The sequence below is a fragment of the Corvus kubaryi genome, unplaced genomic scaffold, assembly GCF_017639235.1.
Source record: "Corvus kubaryi isolate FWS band 111438036 unplaced genomic scaffold, C.kubaryi_AGA036_p1.0 37152, whole genome shotgun sequence".
NCBI lineage: Eukaryota > Metazoa > Chordata > Aves > Passeriformes > Corvidae > Corvus > Corvus kubaryi.
This window is the reverse complement of record NW_024581040.1, coordinates 131,305-142,925: the sequence shown is the minus strand read 5'-3', so window position 1 is coordinate 142,925 and position 11,621 is coordinate 131,305. Positions and strand designations below refer to the sequence as shown.

The 11,621-nt window shown below is 63.1% G+C and overlaps 2 protein-coding genes across 2 annotated transcripts in view; both read right to left on the bottom strand.

The window, feature by feature from the left end:
* PSMD11 (proteasome 26S subunit, non-ATPase 11) overlaps window positions 1-99 on the bottom strand; it is an 18,559-nt gene extending 18,460 nt beyond the window's left edge. The window contains exon 1 of the mRNA XM_042021578.1: window positions 5-99. Coding sequence (XP_041877512.1) covers window positions 5-84 — 80 coding nt within the window. The 5' untranslated portion in view covers window positions 85-99. The remainder of the gene's footprint in view (window positions 1-4) is intronic.
* An 8,678-nt stretch (window positions 100-8,777) lies between these two features.
* On the bottom strand, window positions 8,778-11,244 carry FZD2 (frizzled class receptor 2). Its single transcript, XM_042021573.1, has one exon. It carries the CDS (start codon window positions 10,619-10,621, stop codon window positions 8,948-8,950), a length of 1,674 nt encoding a protein of 557 aa, XP_041877507.1. The 5' UTR covers window positions 10,622-11,244; the 3' UTR covers window positions 8,778-8,947.
* Between the last annotated feature and the right edge of the window lie 377 nt (window positions 11,245-11,621).

Here is an 11,621-nt window from a genome sequence, read left to right as displayed (position 1 = left end):
GTGCAGGATGCCGATGGAGGCCTCGCGGTCGGTGGAGAGCAGGGACTGCGCGCGCTGCAGCTCCAGCACCGCCGCCGCCGCCATCTTGCCGCTCCTCCGCCTCGCCGCCAGCACGGAAGCGGCGCCGCGGCCACGCCCCTTCCGCGCGCGCGGCATGGCGGGAACTGCAGTCCCGGCGCGCGGGCGCCGGAATGGGCGGGGCCTGATGAGGGGGCGGGGCCTGAGGGCGGGGTCTGCTGAACGGCGCCTGCGCGGGGCGCGGGGGGGCGTGGCCTGGGCAGAGGGCGGGGCGCGACGAAGGGGCGCGGCTTGAGGAAAGCGGTTCTGGCGGTTAAATGGGCGTGGCCTAAAGGGGGCGGGGACGAGAGCGGGAAGGGGCGGGGCTGAGGCGGGGCTGGGGGCGGGGTCTGCGCCGTGCGGGTGCCCAGCATTGGGGCGGGGTCTGCGCCGTGCTGGTGCCCAGCATTGGGGCGGGGTCTGCGCCGTGCTGGTGCCCAGCATTGGGGCGGGGTCTGCGCCGTGCGGGTGCCCAGCATTGGGGCGGGGTCTGCGGTGGGGGCGTGGCTTTTGCCGAGGGGGCGTGGGCAGGCAAAGGGCGCGCGGGCTGAGGGGAGGGGGCGTGGTCTGGGGAGGTGGGCGGGGCCTTGAGCTGGGCGGGAAAGGCGTCGGGACGTGGGCGTGGTCTATGGGTGGGGTGTCGTCATTGTGGGCGTGGTCAATGGAGGGCGTGGTCGGTGGGGCGTGGCCGGGGAGGATCGCGGTGTCTCTCTCGTGGCGTCCGGGGCGGTCCCGTCCTCGGGAAAGGGGGGGACAGCAGCTCGAGGGGCCCCGAGCGGGAGCTGTGCGGGGTCCTGGGCCCCGGGAGAGCCGCTGTGGTTGGGGGGCCGTGGGTGGGGTCCCACCCGCGACATCCCCCAGCCGCGGGTCCAGTGCTGGAGGTGGCCGGAGCGTAGGGACCACATCGATGGCCACGTCCTGCTGGGGGATCCCCTAGAGGATCCACATCCCCCCGGCCCCCCCAGCGCCCCAGACAGCCTCGGGAAGGGAGGAGAGCCCAGCAGGGCCGTGGCACCAGTGACGGCAGGGTGTGTGAGGGAGGCTGTCCCCGTGTCCCCGAGGAGGAGGATCCTGTCCCCGTCCCCGCAAGGAGGACGCTGTCCCCATCCCACTGCCGGATCCACCCTCAGGGCAGCCCACGGTGGGAAAGGCCCTTCCCGTTGTGTTCCCCCGCTGTTCCCACCTCCCCTCCCAGCCCCTCTCCCTGCTCCAGGAGCGCTGCCGGCAGCAGGGGCTGGGCTGGGGGGAAACCTGGCCTTGCACCCTCAGCTGGTCACAAAACAGCCCCCAAATCACCACTGAGCTCCCCAAACCACCCACGGCCGACCCCGTCCTGCTGCTGTCCCCAGCCAGCCGGCATGAGCATTCCTCAGACCAGCACCTTTCTGCTGGAGGAAAAGCCAATTTAATGCCTTAAAGGGTCCGTTTTTTATTAAATGGGGAATAAAACCAGAACCCTGGTGAGCCACTGCGCCTGGGAACTCATGTCACAGTGGGATCACCCAGGAGGTGACAGCCCTGGGGACAGGCCTGGGGAGGTGGCACCGAAGCAGTGACTTTTCCCCCCCTCAGCAGCCAAGTTTTGGTGCCCAGCAGATGATGTTTGATGGGTCAGGGGTGTCTGTGTGGCACTGGGGGGGCTGAGGGAGCTGTTAGACCCCAGCTCTGCCTCCCTGCAGTGGGAAAAGCCAGGGGAGCAGACACTGGGATCGCTGGCACTGAGACCTGACCCACCCCCTCCCCCCAAACTCATCACACTGATGGCAGCCAGATCCTGCAGCGCCGGGGTGGATCCAGCCCTGTGTCCCTCCAATCACCAGTCAAGAAAACTCTCAGAAATGGAGGGATGATGCATAAAAGCCCCCAAAGGAGGCTTCAAGGGGGGAATGGAGCAGGGATTTTGATGAAGGAAAAGCCAGGAACCTGTGGGTGAACCTCAGGGTCCATGAGCAGTACCCTGTGTGCACAAGGCACATCCTGGAATTCTGGAGAGTCCACTCCAGCATGGAACCAGCCACTGGATTTAATGAATCCACCCCAAAAAAGAGCATTAAACAGGTTTTGAACCCCACATTCACCCCTGAAACCCAGTGGGCACAGGGTGAGTGTGGTGGCAGAGGGTGGTGCAGGCAGAGACACGGTCCATCCATCCCTCCATCCATCCCTCCATCCATCCATCCATCCCTCCCTCCATCCATCCATCCATCCATCCCTCCATCCATCCCTCCATCCATCCATCCATCCCTCCCTCCATCCATCCATCCATCCATCCATCCCTCCATCCATCCCTCCATCCATTATCCATCCCTCCATCTCTCCCTGAATCCATCCATCCATCCCTCCGTCCGTCCATCCATCCATCCATCCATCCATCTACCCCTCCATCATACCTCCCTCCATCCTTCCATCCAGCCCTCTGCCCCTCTATCCCTTCCTTCCCAGAGGAGGCAGGCCGGGTCATTTGCCATGCTGAGGACTGATTTCTTTCCCTTTATTAATAATAATAACAACAACTAAAAAAAATAATGAATAATTAATACAAAGTGGGAGGTTGGGCCAAAGGAATAATCTGTCCAACCCAAACCTCCATCCATCCATCCATCCATCCATTATCCATCCCTCCATCTCTCCCTGAATCCATCCATCCATCCCTCCATCCGTCCATCCATCCATCCATCCATCCATCCATCCACCCCTCCATCATACCTCCCTCCATCCCTCCATCCAGCCCTCTGCCCCTCTATCCCTTCCTTCCCAGAGGAGGCAGGCCGGGTCATTTGCCATGCTGAGGACTGATTTCTTTCCCTTTATTAATAATAATAACAACAACTAAAAAAAATAATGAATAATTAATACAAAGTGGGAGGTTGGGCCAAAGGAATAATCTGTCCAAGCCGAACCAGCTGTTTTGGGGTAAAAGCAGTGGAAACAGGGAGTGGGATCAGGCAGCGTCATGGTCCTGGCAGTGCAGGGGTTAAACCCTGATGGGGGGATGCTGGGTTTTGGGGTGTCCTCTGATGGGTAGCCCAGGTGCCATGGGGGGACACTCCCAATTTTCTGTTTTGAGGGTGCCATCCCCCTCTTCCCCTTCCCTGGCACCATTCTCCTCTTGTTCCATCTGCAGAGGGGAATCAGAGCCGGAGTTGGGGGGCCGGGCTGGGCAGGGATGAGGGGTCACCCCCAAGGTCCCCGCAGTGGTGGCTCCTTCAGTCCCCAGACAGGGCAGGGACAGTCAATGGCCTTTAAACCTCCCTTGCCCCAAGTGTGGCTGCACTCCCCGAGAGCTTTCAGGGCGTCAGCAGGGACCGGAGTGAACACCAGAACCAGAGCTCCCCGCCGGGACCACACCGGGGCCGGGCTGGGGACCCCCGGTGTGGGGGGGAGTGACCCCCGCAGCCCCTGAGGGGCACCCACAGCCCGAGGGTGTGAACGTGTGTCCCTGGCGTGTCCCTGGCGTGCGGGGTTTGCACACACGCGTGGGGACAGGTCGGTGTGGGTGGCACCCCACGTGGGCACGGGGGTGCCTGGGGACCCTCCACGTGGGGAGCGCCCTGCACACGCGCTCTGCTCTCCCTGCACATCCCTTTCCCCCTTGCACGACCCCCTCGCCCCCCCGCTCCCCCTCTCCCCCCTCCCGCTCCCGCCCCATAATCGGCTCCAGCTGCACAAACATTCCCGCACCCGGAGCCGCCGCCGCCTCCGGAGCCGCCCCCGCGCCCGCCCGGACCCTCCCCCGAACCCCCTCTGGGCCCCCCGGCCGGACCCTCCCCCGAGCCCCCCCTGGGCCCCCCGGCCGGGGCAGCTGCGGAACCGCGAGGCCGAGGGGCAGCCCCGGGCAGAGCCCTACAGGACAGGGCGGGGAGGGGGCCTGGGGGCCTGGGGGTGACCGTGTCCATCCATCCGTGTCCATGCATCCATCTGTGTCCATCCATCCCATCTGTGTCCACCCATCCCGTGCCTACTCATTCCATCCCTGTCCATCCATTCCATGTCCATCTACCCCCTCTGTGTCCACCCATCCAGCGTCTATCCATCCCATCCAGTGTCCATCCATCCCATCCAGTGTCCATCCGTTCCACACATCCATCCATTCATGTCCATCCATCCCATATCCATCTATCCATCCATCCCTTCATTCATCCCATGTCCACCCATCACATCTGTGTCCATCCACCCTCTGTCCATCCCTCCACTCATCCATGTCCATCCATGCCTTGTCTATTCACCCCACACTCTCTGGATGGGCCCTGGATGTTGGTGGGGTCCCACGCTCACCCATCCCAGCTTCTCCAGGAGGTGCACCAGGATGGAGATGGGAGCCCATGCCCACCCAGCTGTGTCCGTCCATCATCCTTATTTTCCAGGAGGGGTGTTGGGATGGAGATGGGGTGTGCCCATCCATCCCAGATTCTCCAGGAGTCACCCAGGATGGAGATGGGGTCCCACACCCACCCAGCTGTGTCCATCACCCCCTGCCCTGCAGAGAGGTGCTGGGATGGAGACAGGGCACCACATCCGTGTGTCCAGGGGAGGACACTGAATGGCACAGCTCATCACACCCGCTGATCCCAAGCTCTCCGGGACAATGCTGGGATGTGGAGGTGGCCCCCCATTCCCCACTCCCGCACCCTTCAGGTGTGTCCTGTACAGAGCCAGGATCCCACATGGCTCCAGGGACAGTGACGGGGATGGATCCCACCCCCACCCCACACACCAGCGCAGGATGGCGGGATGGGGACGGGATGGGGACGGGATGGGGATGGGATGGGGACGGGATGGGCCCCCCGAGCTGCGGTCTCGTCCCGCAGGTCCCATCCCGGCAGCTCCCGGCGGCTCCGTCTCCTTTAAGAGCGGCGCGGCCGGAGCCGCATCCAGCCGCCGGCCGCCTGTCCCCGCTGGCGTCCGGCCAGGGCTCGGCCTCGGCCGCAGCCAGATCCCGCTCCAGCGCCCGCCCGGGGGGGACAACGGGGACGGGGGGACACCCGGGGGCCCGCTGGCACCATTGGGTGCTGGTCCCTTGGGTCCCTGCTGGCTCTGTCCCCGTGGGGGTGAAGGCACACGGAGCCAGAAGGGGAGGACAGCCAGAGATGTCCCCACAAAGCCTCGGGACCTGTCATGCCAAGTGATTATGGGAACACGTGAAGTGTAGCAAAGAGATGTCTCTCGTCACATCCCTGCGCCCTGTCACCTCCCTGTGCCACCCCCGGGTCACTGCGGGAGAGCAGGACAAGAGGGGCAGTGGCAGGGGAGGGGACAGGGGAGATGCATCCCACTGACCTGAGGGAATTGTCACCCGGGGCTGAGAAAGGGACAGTCTGGGGACAGGAGAGCCTGGGGGCCATGGGGACAGGGGACAGGACAGCCCCAGGAGACAGGGGCCATGCAGGACAGGGGACAGAAGAGCCCATGGATATGGGGACAGGAGAGCCTGTGGCCAGGGGAGCCCATGGTCCAGCGGACAGGACAGCCAGCGGCAGGGGACAGGAGTGACCACGGCCTGAGTCCCAGGAGCACTGGGACAACCAATGCTGGGGACACCCCCTGGCCCATCCTTCTCCCAGTTCCTTCCTCCTTCACTCCCTTCCCTGCAGCGGTTTCACGCCCGGGGCTGTCCCTGTGCTGGGACAGTCCAGTGCTGTCACCCCACTGCTGACCCGACCCCTGTCCCCATCCCCAGCAGCACGAGCCCCGCGAGCACTGGTGGCACTGGTGTGATGAGTTGCGGGTGCTCCGGGCCAGGCCGGGCAGGGGTTTGGGTGTTAATTGACTCCCGCGGCGGTGGCAGCTGTGAAAACAGCGCGGGGCTCATTAGGGGACATCAAAGGAGCCCCGCACGGCCGGGCGGGGACACGGCCCGAGCCGCTGGCGTTTGCTCCCTCTTCACTTGGCTTAAAAGGGGAAGAGGAGGATGGGAGCCACCGGCCTGGGGACAGCCGTGCTCAGCAGAGGTCCCTGTCCCCTGTCCCTGTCCCCGGGGTTAGTGGGCCCTGGGGGCACCCATTCTCTGGGTGACATGTCCCCAGGGTTACTTGGACATGGGGTGACCCATCGCTGGGGTTAGTTGGATTTGGGGTGATCTCTCCCCATCCTTAGGGTCACCCATTCCCAGGGTGACCTGTAGCCAGGGTTAGTTGTCCCTCAGGTGACCATTCCCAGAGAGATCCATCTTTGGGGTGCCCCATCCCTGGAGTGACAGAGCAGGGGACAGAGGGGACGCGCGCTGACCGCTGCTTGCAGACACCCTCCAGATCCTCCTGTTTGGGCCTCAAACAGCCCTGAGAGCCAAAAACCTCCAACTCCCCCAAAAAATTGCTTGGAAAGGGCCACATGGCCCAGTTCCTCCTATTCCAACTCCATCACAGGAGCCTGTGGGGCCGGGGAGGGGGACAGGGACCCCCAGCAGGTCCCAGCACTGCCCGTGGGGTGCCCAGAACCCCCAGATCCCTTGGCACCCCTGGAGCCCAGGAGCAGCCACGGTGATCCCAGATCCCAGCTCTGTCTTCCAAAGCCAGGACATGAAGCCTTTTAAAAAAATCTCCTCTCGCAGCTCCTGCATTCCTGGGTGGAGAGTTTACATTCCCCCCGTCCTCCGTGAGCCGCGCTTCGCCTCCGCAAAACAAAGCGGCCTTGGGGGGGGGGGGGGGGGGGGAGCTGCTTTTTGGGGAGTGAGACCCTCCAGCAGGAGCCAGGACCCCGAGGGCAGCACCCCGAAGCCAAAGCACCCAGAGCCCGGGCTAGATATGGCCCGGGACCCCCATGGCAAGGGGGACCCCCCTGAAGTGGCACCCTTGGGGCAGGGGTTCAGGGGCGCAGGGGGGGTCCCCCCACCCCATGGCCAAGGCTCGTCCCGCCCATGCCACCACCAGAACAGGCAGCAGGAGTCACCCCGCTTGAATTCCCATTTCCAGAGGCTCCCAAGGTGGGGGGTGGGGTAACAGTGGGTGCTGGGGCGCCCTGGGGGGTGCCAAGGGGGTGCTGGGGGGGTCCCGACCGGCCCAGCCCGACCCTCAAACTCCTTCTCCAAACCACAGAGGAGGGGGGGAAAAAAAGCCCTGGATAAGTTTCTCCCCCTCTTCTCTCCCCCTTCCAAGTCATCGCTGGAAAATTAAACCGGATCCAAAGAGTTTTTCCTTTCCAAAATGTGCTGGAGAGGCGCTGCCTTAACCCCTTCGGCTCCCGCCTTGCCCTCATCGCGGGATTGGGATATTTAAGGGGGTTTGGGGATTTTCCCGGGCTTTGCTGGGGGAAGGGGAATGGTGCAATGCCCCCACAATCCCGCTTTGTGCTCCAGGGATCCCCAAATCCCCTGGAATGAGGGAGACAAGAAGCGTTGAGGCTCCCCGGGGCTGGTTTTGGGGCACCCCTGGGGCCAGCACTTCCCGGCCAGGTCTCCCTCTCCATTTTGGGAAGAGTATTTTTTTTCATTCCAATTAAATCCAGCTGATTAAATCCATCCTTCCACCCCCCCCCCCCCCCCGCCCATAGCTTGTCCCCCTCCAGCTGAAACTCCCTTACATCCCCCCTCCAGCATCCCCCAATCCCGACACCGAACCGGAGTCGGGACCCGCTTCTCCCCAGAGCCTCGGGATCGGGGGCCCACCCCAGCCAAACCCCTAATCCCAGAGAAAATGTGAGCTATTTCCTCCCGGGGGGGGGGCACAGGGGAAGGCCCCCCCCCCCCCCCACTGCAAACTGAAAATTCCTCATTTTTTGGGTTAAAAACCTCTTTTTTCCACTTTCAAAGCACTTTGTTCCAGCTGGAGAGAGACGCTGGCTCACCCCCACGGGGCGGTGGAAGTGGGGGCCCGGCAGAATCCATGGGGACCCCCACAACTTAATTATTGGGGTTTTTTGAGGGGAAAAAAACAAGCCCTTGGGAATAATCTGGCTTTTTTTTTTGACTCATTTGTATTTGTGAAGGGTTGTTCAAAAAACGATTTGGGAGGAAAAGTCATCGGCCAAGTGGGGGGGCCCAGGGAGAGCCCCCGGGGGGGGCAGCCCCAGCCCAGGGTCTCGTGGGAGCAAAGGGGTGGGGAAGAAAAAAATCCACTTTCTTGGGGAATTTCGAAAGGAGAGCGAGAAAAATGGGCTTTTTATTGGGGTTTTTGCCTTCTTTCACCCTTTCTTCCAGGGGCCGGCGGAGCAGCGGCTGGGGGGAGCCGGGATGGAGCGGGAAGGGGCGAGCAGGGGGGTGAGGGTCCTCTCCCAGGCTCGGCAGTGTTTTTTCCCTTTTTTTCCTCTTTTTTCTCCCTTTTCTCACCTCTTTCTCTTTTTTCCCCGATCCTTTTTCTCCCCTCATTTTTTTCTCCCCTGTCTTTTCCCCTCCTTTTTTCTCTTTTTCTCTTTTCTCTCCTTCTCCTATTTTTTCCCTTTTTTTTTTCTCCTTTTCCTTCTCTTTTCTTTTTCCTGCCCTTTTCTGTTTTCCTCCCCGTTCTCCCACTTTTGTTCTTCCCTTTCCTCCTTTTTCCTCTTTTTCCCCTTTTTCCCTCGCTTTTCTCCTTTTTTCACCCTTTCCTGCTCATTTTTCCCCTTGTCTCTTCCTTTATTCCTTCCTTTCCTTTTTTCTTCCCTTTCTCCCTTTTTTCCTCCCTTTTCTACTGTTTTCTCCCTTTTCTTCCTTTTTCCTCCCCTCTTCCCCCCTCCTTTCTCTCCTATTTCTCCCTCCCTCTTGTCCTATTTTCTCCCCCTCTTTTTTCACATTTTTAAATAGAAATATATCATTAAATTTACAAATGCTATTTACAGGTTTAATTACAAAAAAAAAAAAAAAATTCAAAGAGAAAGAGAGACACCCCTTAGACGTTAATAAATCTAAAAATAAAAAATATATAATAACTCCCCTCCCCCCCCAAAAATATTTCAGGCCGAAGGGCGGCAGGGCCGGGGGGGGTCACACCGTGGTCTCGCCCTGCTTGCTGTTGGTGAGCCGAGTGTAGAACTTCCTCCAGGAGTGCAGGGTTTTGCCCGACCATATCCAGAACCCGGAGGTGATGCCCACGATCAGAGTCATGAGATACTTGATCATGTAGACGGTGAAGTCGGGAGTCATGCGGGGCGTGAAGTGGAGCGGGCAGGGGATGGCCAAGCTCTTGCAGTTCTGGCTGATCCAGCTGCGCTCCCAGTGCTCGCGGAACGCCTGCTCGTAGAAGTAGCAGGCGATGACGATGGTGGCCGGGACGGTGTAGAGAACGCTGAAGACCCCGATGCGAACCATGAGCCGCTCCAGCTTCTCTGTCTTGGTGCCGCCGTGCTTCATGATGGTGCGGATGCGGAAGAGGGAGACGAAGCCGGCCAGGAGGAAGGAGGTGCCGATGAAGAGGTAGACGAAGAGCGGGGCCAGCACAAAGCCCCGCAGAGGGTCGATGTTGTTGAGGCCCACGAAGCAGACACCGCTCAGCAGGTCCCCGTCGATCTGCCCCATGGCCAGGATGGTGATGGTCTTGACAGCCGGCACGGCCCAGGCGGCCAAGTGGAAGTACTGGGAGTTGGCCTCAATGGCCTCATGGCCCCATTTCATGCCGGCAGCCAGGAACCAGGTAAGGGAGAGGATGACCCACCAGATGGAGCTGGCCATGCTGAAGAAGTAGAGCATCATGAAGAGGATGGTGCAGCCCTCCTTCTTGGTGCCCTGCACCACAGTGCGGTAGCCGTCCTCCTGGAAGCGCTCATTGCAGACCACCCTCTCCTCCAGCACGAAGCCGGCGATGTAGGCCACCGACACCATGGTGTAGCACCCCGAGAGGAAGATGATGGGTCGCTCGGGGTAGCGGAAGCGCTGCATGTCCACCAGGTAGGTGGTGACAGTGAAGAAGGTGGAGGCGCAGCAGAGGACGGACCAGATGAGGATCCAGATGCGGGCGAAGCGGATCTCGTCCTCGTTGAAGAACATGTGGCCATCAGGACGGGTGGGCTCACAGGGCGCCGCGCAGTCCTTCTCCCCCAGGAACTTGTAGCTGAGGTAGCTGGGCACCTTCAGCGCCCGTGGGCAGTGGAAGGGGTGGTCAAGGGTGGCATAGCGGGGAGCGCCGGGGGTGCCCTGGCCGGCCAGCGGCGTGGCACTGGTCAGCAGCGCCGGTGAGCCGCCGTCCTCCGAGTGGTTCTGCCCCACACAGATCTGCTCGGCGCCGTGCCGGGGGAAGTTCTCACACCGCAAGCGCTCCGGCCACTGGAAGCCGAATTTGTTCATGAGGGCCTCGCAGCCCTGGCGCGCCCGCTCGCAGATGGAGCGGCAGGGCGGGATGGCCTGCTCCAGCACCGTGCACACGGGCGCGTACATGGAGCACAGGAAGAACTTCAGCTCCAGCGAGCACTGCACCTTCACCAGCGGGTAGAACTGGTGGACCTCCAGCCCCGCGTCCTCCTGGTTGGTGTGACCCAGCAGGTTGGGCATGATGGTCTGGTTGTAGGCGATGTCAGTGCAGAGCGGGATGGAGATGGGCTGGCAGAAGCCGTGGTCGGGGATGGAGATGCCCTTCTCGCCGTGCAGCTGGGCCCGGCTCGGCACCGGCACACTCAGCCCTGCCAGCAGCCAGGCCAGGGCGGGCAGCACGCCGGGGGGGCCCATGGTGCCCCGAGCCGTGCGCCCCGATTTACCGTGCCCGGTGCCCCGTCTGGGTCTGCCGTGCCCGGTGCTGCCTGGATGGCTCCCACAACCGGATCTGCCGTGCCCGGTGCTGCCTGGACGACTCCCGGTGACTGTATATACTCGGGTCCCGCCTAGATGACTCCCGGTGGCCTGATCTGCCGTGCCCGGTGCTGCCTCGACGGCTCCCAGTGATCAGCTCTGTCGTGCCCGCTGCTGGCTGGACGACCCCCGGCGACTGGTTGCTCTCAGGTCCCGCCTGGACGGCTCCCGGTGCCCGGATCCCCCGTACCCGGCGCTGCCCGGACGGCTCCCGCTGCCCGCCCTACCCCGTGCCCGGCGGGACGGCTCCCGGTGTCTCGATCTACCGTGCGCGGCGGGACGGCTCCCGGTGCTCGGGCGTGCGCTCCCGGTGCTCGGACCAGACGCTCCCGGTGCTCCGAGGCGCTGCTCTCGCTGCCCGAACTTGGCGATCCCGCTGCTCCCGGTGCCGGGTCCCGGAGCCGCGGGCGGGCGGTGGTGCCGGGAGGGAGGCGGGAGGAAGGTCCCGGGGGGTGCCGACGGGGTGCCGGGGGGGTGCCGGGGGGGTGCCGGGGGGTGCCGGGGTCCCGGGGCGCGGGGAGCGGAGCGGCCGCACCGGACGCTCCCGCCGCCTTTGTGCGGGGCAGCGCCGCGTCCCCGCCGGGCGGGGCCAGCGCCCCTCGCCCCGCCCCCCTCTCCCCGCCCCGCCCGCTCGGCCAATCACATTCAAATGGCGCGGCTGCCACGCCCCCGCCGACCCTGGCCACGCCCTCCCGGCCACGCCCCGTCCCGGGGGTCACCGCCCCCGCCCCCCCCCCGCAAACTTTTTCCGAGTCGTGCAAACTCCCCCAACTCCCCCCGCGGGTGGGGTCGGGCCGGGGCCGCGGGGAAACGGCCCTCCCGTGTCCCCTGTGCCCCCGTGTCCCCTGTGCCCCGTGTCCGCAAGCCACATTGTGGCCTC

What these genes read in the sequence shown, in the direction of transcription:
- FZD2 (XM_042021573.1), bottom strand. Translation starts at nt 10,621, where the DNA reads ATGGGCCCCCCCGGCGTGCTGCCCGCCCTGGCCTGGCTGCTGGCAGGG.